Here is a 15,357-nt window from a genome sequence, read left to right as displayed (position 1 = left end):
AATAAGCACTACTATGAGGAATTGTTAAAATGATAATTAATTATAACTTCAGATAATTTGTTATATTTAAAGCTCGTTGTGCACTTGTTGGTTCCCCAACCAAGGACTAATGTAAGTCAGTGTTTTCTTGTTACATAATAGCTTCTGGTAAATTCTCACAACAAAATTGATGGAACAGATACTGCAAAACATCCACAGCTTCATCTATTTCTTTATCTTCAATGATACTGAGAAGTACTGGAAACTTGTCTACAAAAACTTTCAAATCTGAAAATAATGCATACTGCCAATTGACAAAATTTACACCACCTTGGCATTCATAAAAACAAATTTTAAATTTTGCAATCAGATGTATCAGATAAAGCTTTCTCCAAGAACATTTTGTTCTATTTTATATAATTATAAAACTGTTTTTTGTTTGATATATTCATATCACATGCTAATGATTATATAAAAGCAATCAATATTGATCCAACTTGGCAATCAGGCAACCGATTGCCAATTAACTGATTCTCTCTCTCTCTCTCTCTCTCTCTCTCTCTCTCTCTCTCTCTCTCTCTCTCTCTCTCTCTCTCTCTCTCTCTCTCTTCCCCCCCCCCATTCATTTAAGACTGCTAAACAATACACTATCAATTTAACTTGTAAATACAGTATGAAAAAACAAAAGTTAATTTGAAAATTCTCTTGCACAACACCTATTCCTGTTTAACCTCCCAAACAAGTTCCTGAAATGTCTGTGGACTTGTGGCAGTGAAATTTCCAAACACACTTGGGCTACAAGTGGTGTGCTCTGTGGAGTGAGTTTCTTTATGAATTTTTGAAATTTTGTATAAAAAACACAAAAAATATTAATGTGTTCTTATTTTGACTTGATAGTTCAAACATTAGAGTGAAATTATTGTAAAAAATCAAATAAGAATTTTTAAAAAAAATTCATGACAAAAAAAAAAAAAAAAAAAAAATCATGGAAAAAAAAACTTTTGCTACTATTTTTAAATCCATTAATATCCTCTAATCTATTTACGTATCACATGATTCACTTTCATTAACTTACAGATCAGAATTCCAGAGAAGTTATTTATTTTCAGTTTTTGTATGCCCAAACTGGATAATAGCTACCAACAGATAAGAGGTAGTTGGGTCCTTGAGGTTGTCACAGACATTCTTCTAAGTACCAGGTTGAAGTGAGAGGTCCTTTAGGCACTTCAGATCACAACTTGGTGATTGTCTCTTCTCCAATGGAACCTTTATCTCATGGCTATTCCCAACCTCGTATTGTTTGGCATTACAAGAATGCAAAATGGGATGACCTGCGAGACTTCTTTTCTTCTTTTCCTTGGTCTGATTACTGTTTCAAAACTTCTGATGTCAATGTTTGCTCAGATCGTGTCAGTGAAATTATTCTTGCAGGAATGGAATCCTTTATCCCACACTCCACTTTAAATTCTCGTCCTTTATCTAAACCTTGGTTTTCCAATAAATGTGCTAAGGCTGTCCAAGAGAAGAATGTTGCATATCATAATTGGCTTGTTTCTAATTCTTCAGTTTCATTTTCTGCCTACACCAAAGCTCGCAACAATTGTAAAGCAGTTATTAATCAGTCCAAACTAGAGTTTGAACAGGCTAAGAGTAGAAAACTTGCTTCTTGCCCTAATGGTAGCCGAGCATTCTGGTCTCTTACCAAAGCTATTGGCCGCAACTTTTGCCCATCTCTGCTCCCACCTCTGTCCAAACCAGATGGTTCTGTTGTCACTTCAGCCAAGGATAAAGCTGACCTGCTAGCATCCCATTTTTCTTCCAGCTCATGTATTAATGATCTTGGTAAAACACCTCCCACCATTCCTAACACGCTCCATTCAATGCCTCCTGTGGTCTTCCGTCAAAAGGATATCAGAAGGATTTTGATGAATCTTGATGCTAAGAAAGCTCCAGGTCCTGATGGTATTTCTCCACTTGTTCTCAAAATCTGTGCTCCTGAACTTACTCCTATTCTTTGCCGCTTTTTTTCACTTTCTTATTCCAAAGGTGTTTTTCCTTCTGCTTGGAAATTTGCTCATATCCAGCCAGTTCCTAAAAAGGGTGACAAATCCCTCCCATCCAATTATCGTCCCATTGCAATTACTTCTACTCTTTCTAAAGTAATGAAGAAATCAATTAACCGCCAACTCTTAAACTACCTAGAAACCTTCCGTCTGATCAACGATCGCCAGTATGGATTCCGTCAGTGTCGATCCACTGGTGATATTCTGGCTTATGTTACCCATTTATGGACTAATTCAATGGAAAGGTTCGGTGAAACACAAGTAGTTGCTCTTGACATCTCAAAGGCTTTTGATCATGTTTGACATAAAGGTCTTCTAAACAAGCTTCCATCTTATGGTTTGCCAACTGTTTTTAGTAATTGGTTATCCAGTTTTCTCTCTGATCGCTCACTGAGGGTGATGGTAGATGGCTCTCTGTCTTCTAACTTCTCCACTAATGCCGGTGTCCCCCAAGGTTCAGTTCTTTCCCCCACTCTTTTCCTCTTGAATATCAATGACCTTCTTCCATTAACTGGAAATCCTATCCATAGTTTTGCCGATGATAGCATATTGCATTCAACTTTCCATTTTGAGAAACCTTGTCCAGCTCAATCAGCTTCAAGTTCTCGAAAATCTGCTGCCAATTCCTTAAATGCCGATCTTCAGGTAATTCTCCAGTGGAGCAAAGACAACTTAGTTGATTTCAACCCTTCTAAAACTCAATCTTGTCTTATATCTCGCAAAAAGGATTCTTCTGCTCCTATGCTTATCTTTAGTGACACTCCGATTTCTAGGCAAAATGATATATCTCTTTTGGGGATTACCCTGACTTCTAATCTCTCTTGGCACAAGCACATTACAAATATTGCTTCCTCTGCATCTAAAAAACTTGGTTTTCTCTTTCGCTCTCGGCGTTACTTTTCTTCCAAACAGCTGCTCACTCTGTATAAATCACAAATCCGCCCTGCCATGGAATATTGTTCCCACATCTGAGGTGGTGCCCCCAAAACCTCTCTTAGGCTTCTTGATTCCATTCAGAAGAGGGCAGTTAGGTTAATTAATGATTCATCTCTAACAGAGTCTCTCCACTCGCTTTCTCATAGACGCATTGTTTCTTCTGCATGCCTCTTCTACAGATACTTCCATGGGCACTGTTCTTCTGAATTGGCTTCTATAATTCCCGCTCTCTCTTTCAAAACAGTCCGAACACGTGCCGCCATCAGCCAACATCCATTTACTGTCCAACTTCAAACCCACAGAACCAACTTTTCATCTTCCTCATTTATTCATTCAATTGCCGTTTTCTGGAACAACCTTCCTTCATACGTATTTCCTGAAAATTACAATCTAAAGAAGTTCAAGTCCAATATCAACAAATATCTTCTTTCGTCTTCTCAACCTCCAACCCAAGCACGGTACTAAGTACTATAGGTTCTAATACCTCTCGTGTTTGGGGTTCTCATAAAAAAAAAAAAAAAAAAGAGGTTTTCTTCTAATTTTCAAAGCTATTTTCTTACCATTAACTATTAATAAGCATATCTATAATAAGCATAAATAATCAACTTGGTTAGTTGATTATTTGGTGTTTATTGGTGCATTGACAACTAAGGCAATAATGTGCCAAGTCAAGGTAAAGAACAAACATCAAAAAATATATCTGGTAACCTCTGAACAGGCTACCACATTAAAAGAGGTAAATATATAGCAAAAATATAAAAGAATAAATTCAAATACAAATTCAATGTGTACAAATTAACAGACTGTAAAAATTTAAAAACAGACATTGTCTCTGTCATCTAAAATCTAGTCAAGTGTAAATGGTTCAGCCAGACTGATAAAATCCGTAAAACAAACATCGTGCAATGGCAAAAATGGGGCATTCTATAAAAATATGAATAATGGTAAAAAGAGTTTCCGAGTTCTCACACACGGGCAGATCATCCACCCTCAGCAGAAAAGAGCATGTCAGATGATTGTGACCTGCGTGGAACCAAACAAAAACAACTTCCTCTCTTTGGACCCCGTGTAGACTGGACTGCTATTGCTTGATTACAGACTTAATGTGCTTTCATTTATTTGCGAGTATACTTTGCTATGTATTGTTTGGCTGTGGTCTGTCTAAGGACTGACAGGCAACAGTTATTCAAGACTGATGTCCATGTAGGGTGATCAAGCAGTGACTTTAATTTAAGTGTATTGCAAGGGCAACTACTTTCATCAAAGAGAAAAAGACAGCTCATTTTCTTCAATGTAGAGCGGTGTTTCCCAACGTGGGTCCCATGCCCCACATGGGGGAAATTTGATTGTTCAGGGGGCAATTCAAAAATTGCTCGTCTAGAGTTTAAAACAACCGCCTACTATGATTTAACTTGTACAAAAGAAGAATTGTTGGTATCTCAATTTGAAATAAGCATTCGTTAAATGTTGTACTTTCTATAGAGCAGCACTTGAAAGTTTGGAGTAATATCACCTACAGTTTGCTCGGAGAGTATTGCTTACTATGCCTAGTGAAGGAATAGTACGTACTGTATTGGACGATTGCTTATGGCATGCGCAATGCGCAAGAAAAGTGGTTGTCTACTGTAGCCTACCGCAAATTCGCATGTTATATGAAATAGGTAATTCCTTTCATACAAACGCTCGTTTGGGCGTAGTGACTGTACATTTGGATAGGTTTGGAGATCTCAAATTAAAATAAAAAAATATTCTTTGTCTGCGCACAGAATTATTATTAATGAAGAACCATGATACACAATGGTATGTATTTGTCGTATATGTATATTTCTGTGGTCTCAGTAAATAAGCAAATAAGTCCAAAAACTTGAATTTGCAGGAGAAGAAAAATAAACCTCACACTCTCATATAAACATGCATATATTTGAATATACAAATATTTATTACTCATGCTAAAACTACAACAACGAAGATATCTGCATGTCACATAATAGTAAATACTTTATTGTAGTGCACTTATCTCATTTTTGACAAATTAGACTTATCTGCTTGTTCACAGAGACCACAGATTTAATAGCCCGAATTCAGTAATTTGTGTGATTTATTCATTCAAAAAACGTACTAATAATTAATTTTGATATATTAAAATAAAATTAAATTAACTTTAATGCATAGTTTATTTTTAGTTTTTGATTTATTTTATATTTATTTCTTTCAGTTGCACAGTAAAATGAGTAGTGTAAAAAAAAAGTTCGTCAGTATTCAGAGGAATACTTAAAATTTGGTTTCATACCTGCTGCTCATGATCAAAGGTCACCTTTTTGTCTTTTATGCCATCAATGCTTGACCAACGAATCAATGAAGCCAGGTCGTCTTGAAGCACATTTGAAGGCGAAACATAATGCTCATGTAAATTCAGATTTAAATTACTTTCAAGCTTTAAAGAAGAATTTTGAAAAAAAGAGCAACATTAAAGTCTCTGTTTATTGCTCATACTGCAACTGTCAATCGTACTCTTGAGGCTAGTTATGAAATTTCTTTACTCATTGCTAAATCTGGGAAAAATCATACTATAGGAGAGAATTTAATCAAACCATCAATATCAGAATTTCTTAAAACAGTTCTGGAAAAAGATGACAAAGACGTGAACGCTATGCCACTCAATAACAATACTGTTAGCAGAAGAATAGATGAAATGAGTGAAGATATTGAAATACAACTTGTTGGAAAGCTGAAAACAAGAAAATTCTCAGTGCAAATGGATGAATCAACTTTGAGAGACAGTGAAGCCATACTGATAACTTGTGTAAGATATATTGATAAAGGTAATTTTGCTGAAGAAATGTTATTCTGTAAATCATTAGAGAGCACCACTACCTCCAAAGATATATATAATAAGCTAAAAAATTACTTAGATGACAATAATATACCAATGAAAAATATAACATCTTGTGCTGCAGATTGTGCTCCTAATATGATGGGCAAGAAAAATGGCTGCTTAAAATTGATGAAAGATGAGAATCCAGAAATGCTTCTTGTGCATTGTGTTATTCATAGGGAAAACTTGGTAGCTAAAAATATTTCGCCTGTTCTTAATGAAGTACTAAAATCAGTTATAAAGTGTGTCAGTGCTATTAAAGCTAATGCCAAATGTGAGCGTCTCTTCAAGCTTTTTTGTGAAGAACAAAATGCAGACCATGTGAGACTTTTACTTCACACTGAAGTAAGGTGGCTCTCGAAAGGGAACTGCTTGAAAAGATTTATGGAACTATTTGATACTATTAGTGACTTTTTAAGTGACAAACCTGAAATGAAGCATCTGTTAACGGTCGATGGTAAAGCATTTGTGAGTTATTTAGCCGATATCTTTGAAAAACTAAATATATTAAATAAACAACTTCAAGGAACAAATAAAACTCTCGTCGATGCAAAAGCGAAGATATTTGGTTTCATTACATTTATTGAATTATGTCAAAAATATATTTGAAACAAAAATTTTGAACAGTTTCGTTGGCTGCAAAAATGTGAAGTGACTGATACCGCTGTACTTGTTATTGTCTGTCGATCATCTGAAAATTCTGTCTGCTGATTTAAAAGAAAGGTTTTCTGATTTAAAACAAATTGATTTTCCAACCTGGATGATGCAACCAATGTTAGTGGATTTGTCTGATGTATCAATGTAGTACCAAGAAGAACTCTCAGAAATGCAAAACAATTAGTCAGTTAAAACTTTATTCACTATAAAAGGAGCGATGGCATGGCTTTGTGATGAAACAGAAATTAAATACCCAAATTCAACCAACTTTGTAAGAGAGCTATTGTTACCGTTTCCATCTTCATATTTAGCTGAATGTGGATTTAGTGCCATAAATGATTTGTTACTAAAGAAAAGAAATCGACTGGATATCACAAAACAGGGAGACTTGAGACTGAAGCTGACTAAATTGGAGCCCAATATAAAATCTCCCTGCGGCAAGCATCAAGCACAAGGGTCTCACTAAATTTAGTTCACTCATCTAGAAGTGACTTCACATGGAATGTTGAAATTATTAAACAATTAAAATAATTACTAAAAATTAAAATATTATAGAAAAATCTTTCATATAAATTATTTTGTCCTTGAATTTTAGTTGTCTATTATTTGTTTTGAAAATTTACTTACTGTTTTTTTCTTAATAATTTCCTAATGATTTCTTCCTAAAACCTGTCTTGTGCCCTGAACAAGTTGTAATTAGGCTTCATTTAGGGAATAATTCAATTTTTGAATATAAAAAATATGTATATGTTACATAGGGGGCATCAGAATTTTAGAAAGACTAGGTGGGGCATGGTAAAAAAAAGGTTGGGAAACACCGATGTACAGGCTTCTGTCAGGTGTAAGGAATATTTTAGTGGCAGTGCAGATGGCCTCCTGGTGAACTGGATCTAACCACTGACTATCTTAGTAGAAGCCTAAACCTGGGAGCAAAAGTCAAGTTTAGAATGGACAAGAGCCCAGTAGAGCCTGATATAGCGATCTACACCTGATGAAGACAAAAGGGACCATAGAATATTAAGCCCCTTGGTACACTTTTGTCCTTAGCTGACAAAGATGTTATAGAAATGTCAGCTTCTTGTCAAAAACAAGTCGCATGAATTTGACTTCTGCTGCCACCAAGATGCTGTTTTGTCCAAGCCTTAATTCTGGGTCAGGATGAAAATTATGTTTTCGACAAAAGTGTACACAAACAGGCTTCTGTGACAAAAATCTGAACCCGTTAGCCAATACCAAGATGTAAGGCGATCAAATTGCTATTTGAAGTTGCCTTTCAATGACCCTCATATTGAATGAATGATAAAAATCATAAAATCATCAACATAGTGGGCATTGTTTACCATAGGTGGAAGTTGTTCTGTGATAGTTCTTTTGATTGCAAATAGCATGATGCTTAGACTGGATCTTTGTGGGACTCCCTCATCTTGGCAAAACACTAAGAAGTGTGTGGATCCTAAACAAAGTTGAAATCAACAATCAAAGAAATTTTTAAATAAAAACCAAAAGGTTACCCCTAAGACCAAAGTTATGGAGGTCGTGCAAATGACAAGTTGTATCATACACTTTTTTGATATAAAAAAAAAAAAACTGCTACTAGATGCTCAGATTTATAAAAGCATCATGGATATATATTTCTAATCTAATTAAATGACACAAAGTGGACCTGTTTCTTTGAAATAACATCAGAACCTGTTACACTGGGTCTTGGAAAGGAGGCCATTTGATTCTAAATTCCACATAAGGTAAGTATTTATCATTCTTCCCAGGATCTTGCATAGACAGCTTGTTGCAGCAATGGAAATGACAGTTACAATATGAAAATTACACTGACAATCTCACTTGTGTACTGGATTTCCTGACTCTGCTGCACCTATAATGCAAATTTTATTTGGCAACAATGTTTGACTGTCCTAAGGTCTCTTTCTGTTAAATTACATGGCTGGCCTTCATGATTACCTTTCACAATCTCCATCTTCCACTTCAATATGATTTTCCATATTCAAGTGGAATAACAATGGTGTATGGAAACTTCATAGCTTCTGAAATAATTCTAACATTAAATACTATGATGTGGCACCTAAATGCATGTCTGTGTTGGAACTTGCTGAGCTCCACTTCATGTGGTACCTCACTTGAAACAAAAACAGCTGATTCTTCAATTGAATTTATATCTAAATACTATTACAATGCCTTCTATATCACTGACAACACTGTCAATATTGTATATATTATATGATTATCCTATAGCATCCTAATGCACTTTCTGAAATGCAGTGTATATTCAGACTAAAAATATTTTACTGCAGAGTTTTCAAAAACTATAGAATCAGTGTTCATATAATGCCATAATTCACATGAAACCATAATTAATAAATCAGAAAAAAGATATGCCAAATTATTTCCCTTACAAAATGTAAAAAAAAAGTATGAATTTGAGTGAGAAACTGCCAGGTTCATATTTAAAAAAATAACATGAAGCAAATAAAACAAACCTTGCAGTCCATGCAAAAGGCATCCTATAATGACCTAACCTTTGGCAACATGCTCTGACTAGCTTTTGTACTTTAGTTCCAAGACGGCCATCTCCAGCACTTGGACGAAGGTAAGGATCTGATGCTTGAGATATTCCTCCCTGCAGAACTTTCTCTATCCTTATCACTAAATATAATTCTGGCTCAGGATGATGCACAGTAAAAATTGCCTATACAGGACAAATATCATGCTTTAAAAATCTATTTTGAAAATCCATGAATGATGAAAAACAATGAGTAATCAATTTTTTGGGTGGTGGTTGGGGGAGGAGGACTCTAAAGTTAAAAGAAGTAGCAGCTAAAATTCAAGTTTTTACTACTAGTGACTGGAAAATATAAATAATGAGATATATCTTCCAATTAGGACTTCTGGATGAGGAGATTAGCTTCACTGAGAGTGACTTCGTTTAGAGCAAGCAGATATGGACTTACATGTACAATGGGTATCTCTCTGCAGGGTTTTCAATCCAGTAGCAGTAATTAATCTCTACAATAAATATATTCTTTTACATAAAAATACAAGGTATCCATAAAGTCCTGTTCCCATTTTAAAATTTAATTATGCCATAATCAAAAGACAGAGCAATGCAATCTTATGCAAATTATTATGAAACTGCAGAAGTTTTGTACAAAGAATTATAAAACTCAAAAAAGATTTCTTTTTAAAGGGTATGATGCACAAAAATGGTGACACCACAAGAGAAGCTGAATGTGTCAAGTGGTTAGTGGAGTCAAAATATGCAATTACCAAGCAATGAAATTATCGCTGTCAATACAGAAAGGATCTTCCCTCCAAACCAAGTATCAGGAGGTGGATTCAGAATTTTCAAGCAACAGGAAGTGCAATTGACCTGCCTTGAAGTGGACATCCACAGGCATCTCAAATATCCATTGAAAATGTCCAAGCAGCATTCCAGTGCAGTCCTCAAAATTCAATTGGTCATGCTTCATGTGAACAGCAGTTACCAAAATCAACAATCCATAAAGTTTTGCATAAGTGATTACATCTTTGTGCATACAAAGTGCAAATTGTCCAAGCTTCCTAATGAAATGATGAAGCCAATGAATACCTAAAGAAGGTGTTTCTCTCTGATGAAGCCACTTTCTATGTATCTGGACATGTGAATTGCCACATCAGATATGGGATTCCAAAAACCCACGTGAGATTAGTGATAGGCTCAAGTTAAACATCTGGTGTGGACTCATGCACAATAGGCCAATTTTTCTTTGGTGAGAAGAGCATCACAGGAAACATTTATCTCGATATACTACAGCAGTCGGTGATATCTCATACTGGAAGAGTTGCAGCCATTCATCATTTTTCAACAGGATGACAAACTGGATTATGAATGTATGTCATTTTCTGGATGAAACATTTCCTCATAGATAGATGGGCTGTGATGGATAAATCACCTGGCCTCCATACTTCTCTAACATCACACTGTTAGACTTCTTCCTATGGAGTACCTATTATGCTATTGTATATTTAGTTATGAATCAACAGGGCTTACCTTTATTTTTGATATAGGAAGCTTCTTTTCCAACTCTCCTTGCGACAAGGAGAGTTGGAAAAGAAGCTTCCTATATCAAAAATAAAGGTAAGCCCTGTTGATTCATAATATAATAGAATATAGGAATTATCGAGCACGTAATAGCTCTCTAGTATCAAATGTATATTTAGTATACAATAGCATAAAAATACAAATAAAATAAATAAAAGGTTTTTTGTTTATACTCTGGGATGGCCAAACAAGGTCAGAAGAATTTGCAAGAACAGAACAGAATACTACTATATTTAGAAATATTGCAGACTTGAACCACAATCAACTCAAACACTGTACCTCCACACTGACCAATTGGCTGTCAGGCCATAAAGCCTATTGTGTAAATGGGCTTGCTGACAAAATATTTCAAGGGAATTACTGACTTATGTATAATTTATTTAGAAGCTACTTTTTTGAATTTCATCAAATACTAGTACCAAATAAATTATTTGAGTATCGTATCAGCAAAATCATATATCCAATGAAATCCACATAGGAGAATATCATTAAATAGCTCTGTCACAAAATAAACTAACCAATCAGGGTAACAGGGATCTTTTTATTGATTTCACAGGTGGCACATAGAGGATATGGACTTAAATGAAGGAAGGATAGTTGCAGACTGGTCATAATAAAATTCTTTTTCAGCCAAAGCATTACTAACCATATCAATGAATTACTATCTCCAGTTCTAATCTTGTAGATCTATAGAGCTTATGTAAATTTACAAAAGGGCTGGACCAATATCTGGATGGAACTAGGTGAACTTTTTCAATTTATTTTTTTAAGACTGATATAAACAATAAGCCTGACTACCTTGCATCAATCTGATTTTATTAATGCCAATATTGACATAAAAGATTTAATCTGAGTTCGGTAAATGATCTTATAATTCTTGAACATACAAAGCTTACAAGACACCTGAGAATGCATGTGTGCACACACACCCCAAGTTTTAACTTGTGATTACACATCAGTTAAGTGGAAAGCTGCTTTGAGTGAACACTTGTTTTTCTGATTTGTTGCATGTACCGAAAATAATGAAATCTGAACAACATGTGAACATCTCTGCTCCCACCTCTGTCCAAATCAGATGGTTCTGTTGTCGCTTCAGCCAAGGTTAAAGCTGACCTGCTAGCATCCCATTTTTCTTCCAACTCATGTATTAATGATCTTGGTAAAACACCTCCCACCATTCACAACACGCTCCATTCAATGCCTCCTGTGGTCTTCCATCAAAAAGATGTCAGAAGGATTTTGACAAATCTTGATGCTAAGAAAGCTCCAGGTCCCAATGGTATTTCTCCACTTGTTCTCAAAACCTGTGCTCCTGAACTTACTCCTATTCTTTGCCGCTTTTTTCACTTTCTTATTCCAAAGGTGTTTTTCCTTCTACTTGGAAATTTGCTCATATCCAGCCAGTTCCTAAAAAGGGTGACAAATCCTTCCCATCCAATTATCGTCCCATTACAATTACTTCTACTCTTTCTAAAGTAATGGAGAAATCAATTAACCGCCAACTCTTAAACCACCTAGAAACTTTCCATCTGATCAACGATCGCCTGTATGGATTCCATCAGTGTCGATCCACTGGTGATATTGTGGTTTATGTTACCCATTTATGGACTAATTCAATGGAAAGGTTCGGTGAAACACAAGTAGTTGCACTTGACATCTCAAAGGCTTTCGATTGTGTTTGGCATAAAGGTCTTCTAAACAAGCTTCCATCTTGTAGGTGGTAGATGACTTTCATCAACCGGTGAAATACCACCACTTTGCTTATTGGAGGCTTGAAGTGGTGAAACCCATGTTTAGTCTCTAGAGCAAAGTTTCCGGCACCCCCCTCCCTCCATACTTCTCCTTCAACCCATGCACGGTACTAAGTGCTATAGGTTTTGATACCTTTCGTGTTTGGGGTTTTCATTAAAAAAAAAAAAAAATCATGTGGTTTGCCAACTGTTTTTAGTAATTGGTTATCCAGTTTTCTCTCTGATCGCTCACTGAGGGTGATGGTAGATTGCTCTGTCTTCTAAGTTCTCCACTAATGCCGGTGTCCCCCAAGGTTCAGTTCTTTCTCCCACTCTTTTCCTCTTGTACATTAATGACCTTCTTCCATTGACTGGAAATCCTATCCATAGTTTTGCCGATGATAGCACATTGCATTCCACTTTCCATTTTGAGAAACCTTGTCCTGCTCAATCAGCTTCAACTTCTCGAAAATCTGCTACCAATTCCTTAAATGCCGATCTTCAGGTAATTCTCCAGTGGGGCAAAGACAACTTAGTTGATTTCAACCCTTCTAAAACTCAGTCTGGTCTTATATCTCGTAAAAAGGATTCTTCTGCTCCTATGCTTATCTTTAGTGACACTCCGATTTCTAGCCAAAATGATATATCTCTTTTGGGGATTACCCTGACTTCTAATCTCTCTTGGCACAAGCACATTACAAATATTGCTTCCTCTGCACCTAAAAAACTTGGTTTTCTCTTTCGCTCTCGGCGTTACTTTTCTTCCAATCAGCTGCTCTCTGTATAAATCGCAAATCCGCCCTGCCATGGAATATTGTTCCTGAGAGAGGTTTTGGGTGGTGCCCCCAAAACCTCTCTCAGGCTTCTTGATTCCATTCAGAAGAGTGCAGTTAGGTTAATTAATGATTCATCTCCTTTGCATGCCTCTTCTACAGATACTTCCATGGGCACTGTTCTTCTGAATTGGCTTCTATAATTCCCGCTCTCTCTTTCAAAACAGTCCTAACACGTGCCGCCACCAGCCAACATCCATTTACTGTCCAACTTCAAACTCACAGAACCAACTTTTCATCTTCCTCGTTTATTCATTCAACTGCTGTTTTCTGGAACAACCTTCCTTCATACATATTTCCTGAAAATTACAGTCTACACAAGTTCAAGTCCAACGTCAACAAATTTCTTTCATCTTCTCAACCTCCACCCAAGCACGATACAAAGTACTATAGGTTCTAATACCTCTCGTGTTTGTGGTTTACATAAAAAAAAAAAAAAAAAAAAAAACCATGTAATTTTGCATTTTTAAAAAAACGTATAATAGATGATATAGATATGACCAAAACTCAAAAGCTCCAGTGGAAAACAATGTTATCAACAATGATGTGGCAGTCAGAATCACACGTAAAGGTCAGAGTGACTACATATTTTGACAAAAAGGGAATGGTGTTATCAGAATTCACACCACAAAGTTCCACTGTTAATGTAGTCTACTAGCAAGAAGTTTTAAAGTGGTTGAGACACAATGTGCTTTAAATGACCTGAAGAATAATGAAATGATTGGCTCCCACATCACAACAATACACCATCCATCAATTTTTGGCCAACATAAGCATTCTCATCATGACACATCCACTTATTCAATTGATCTGGCACTGTGAGTTTTGGCTATTCCCAAAATTAAAATAAAACATGAATGGTAAATAATTTGAATCAATTCAAGGAATCCAATTGACTGCCTTAAAATATTCACAAAAGATGAACACCAAAAAATGTTCTGATTAGTAGTGGTAGGCATGATGGAACAAGTATGTGGCTGGAAGGGGATTATACTGAAGACAAACATTAACAATGTAAATATTTATCATTGAATAAAATTAATATTATGCAACATTCACTGAACTTTTTGATCAAAGTTCGCATGTACTTTTGCTGTCTGAGACTTGCAATTTTGAATTTGTATTTCACAGTCTGATCGAAGAATTGAAGAATGGAATGGAAAATTTTTTTAATGAATTTTTTTTTCTAAAAAACTTGTCATAATTATTTAATTAAATTACTTTTTAAAAAATACTTTAAAAATTTACCTGTTTTGGAAAACTCAACCATTCTTCTCCAATACCTACTAAAGGAGGAAGAGGAACTTTACTATTTAATACTCCATCTCCACAATTAATTACATTTATGTTATTAAATGTTACACTTTTACGTCGTCCTGCTTTTGGCAACATATTCCTGATATATGGATGATTAACATCAAACCTAAATTCTTCAGACACCTTTCTTCCTAATTTGGCATCATATATGGCCATTGTCGTTATATATGGCTCTACCTGTTCAAAATAATATTTTTCAAAACTTGAGCTAGAACACAAAAACTAAAAACACTGAATGCATAATTTAAGTACAGCATCCTAGCCTGCTAACAATATTAACTGGACATTTATGCTATATGAAAGAAAAATTACTCTCTGCTATTACTGCTAAGAAATTCTTAAATTTGATAAAGAAATACAGTGCCTAATTATCAATAAACACACTTTCAAACTCTCCATGCATATGCTTGATGGTCTACAGTTTCTCTACAAGGGGAAAAAAAAGAATATTCTGTCACAATCAAAAAAACATTCCAGTCAGTAACATACACACACATATATATATATACAGACACACATACACATACATATATACAGACACACACACACATATATACACACACACAACAGAAAACATACCTTCCAAGAAATTAAGAGGCAAAATACAACAGTGAGAAAGAAGTAAGTGTAAGGAAATTAAGCAATAACCAGAAAACCAGTGATGATCTCAGACAGTACTTCTGAAGTTGTTGAAGATACTTTTAAACTGGCAACTAAAAGAAGCATATGTGCATCTAGAATTTTTTTTAAATAAACATCATGATAAAAACACTTTTGAAAAGAAAATAAACAAAAAGTCAGTTCAACTATTTTATTACCTTACAAGATTATCTCTTAGGGAATGATCAAAATACCCAACCCATCTTCAAAACTT

General features: G+C 35.2%; 1 protein-coding gene across 1 annotated transcript in view; it reads right to left on the bottom strand.

The window, feature by feature from the left end:
• Ziz (dedicator of cytokinesis protein Ziz) overlaps window positions 1–15,357 on the bottom strand; it is a 464,297-nt gene that overhangs the window by 315,879 nt on the left and 133,061 nt on the right. Inside the window, 2 exon segments of the mRNA XM_090369931.1 lie at window positions 9,003–9,211; window positions 14,415–14,660. Coding sequence (XP_090226057.1) covers window positions 9,003–9,211; window positions 14,415–14,660 — 455 coding nt within the window.

The sequence above is a fragment of the Mastigoproctus giganteus genome, chromosome 1 (genome assembly GCF_048544385.1).
Source record: "Mastigoproctus giganteus isolate SK-2022 chromosome 1, ASM4854438v1, whole genome shotgun sequence".
Taxonomy (NCBI): Eukaryota; Metazoa; Arthropoda; class Arachnida; order Uropygi; family Thelyphonidae; genus Mastigoproctus; species Mastigoproctus giganteus.
The sequence above is the reverse complement of the archived record's forward strand: the minus strand, read 5'-3'. Positions and strand labels throughout refer to the sequence as shown.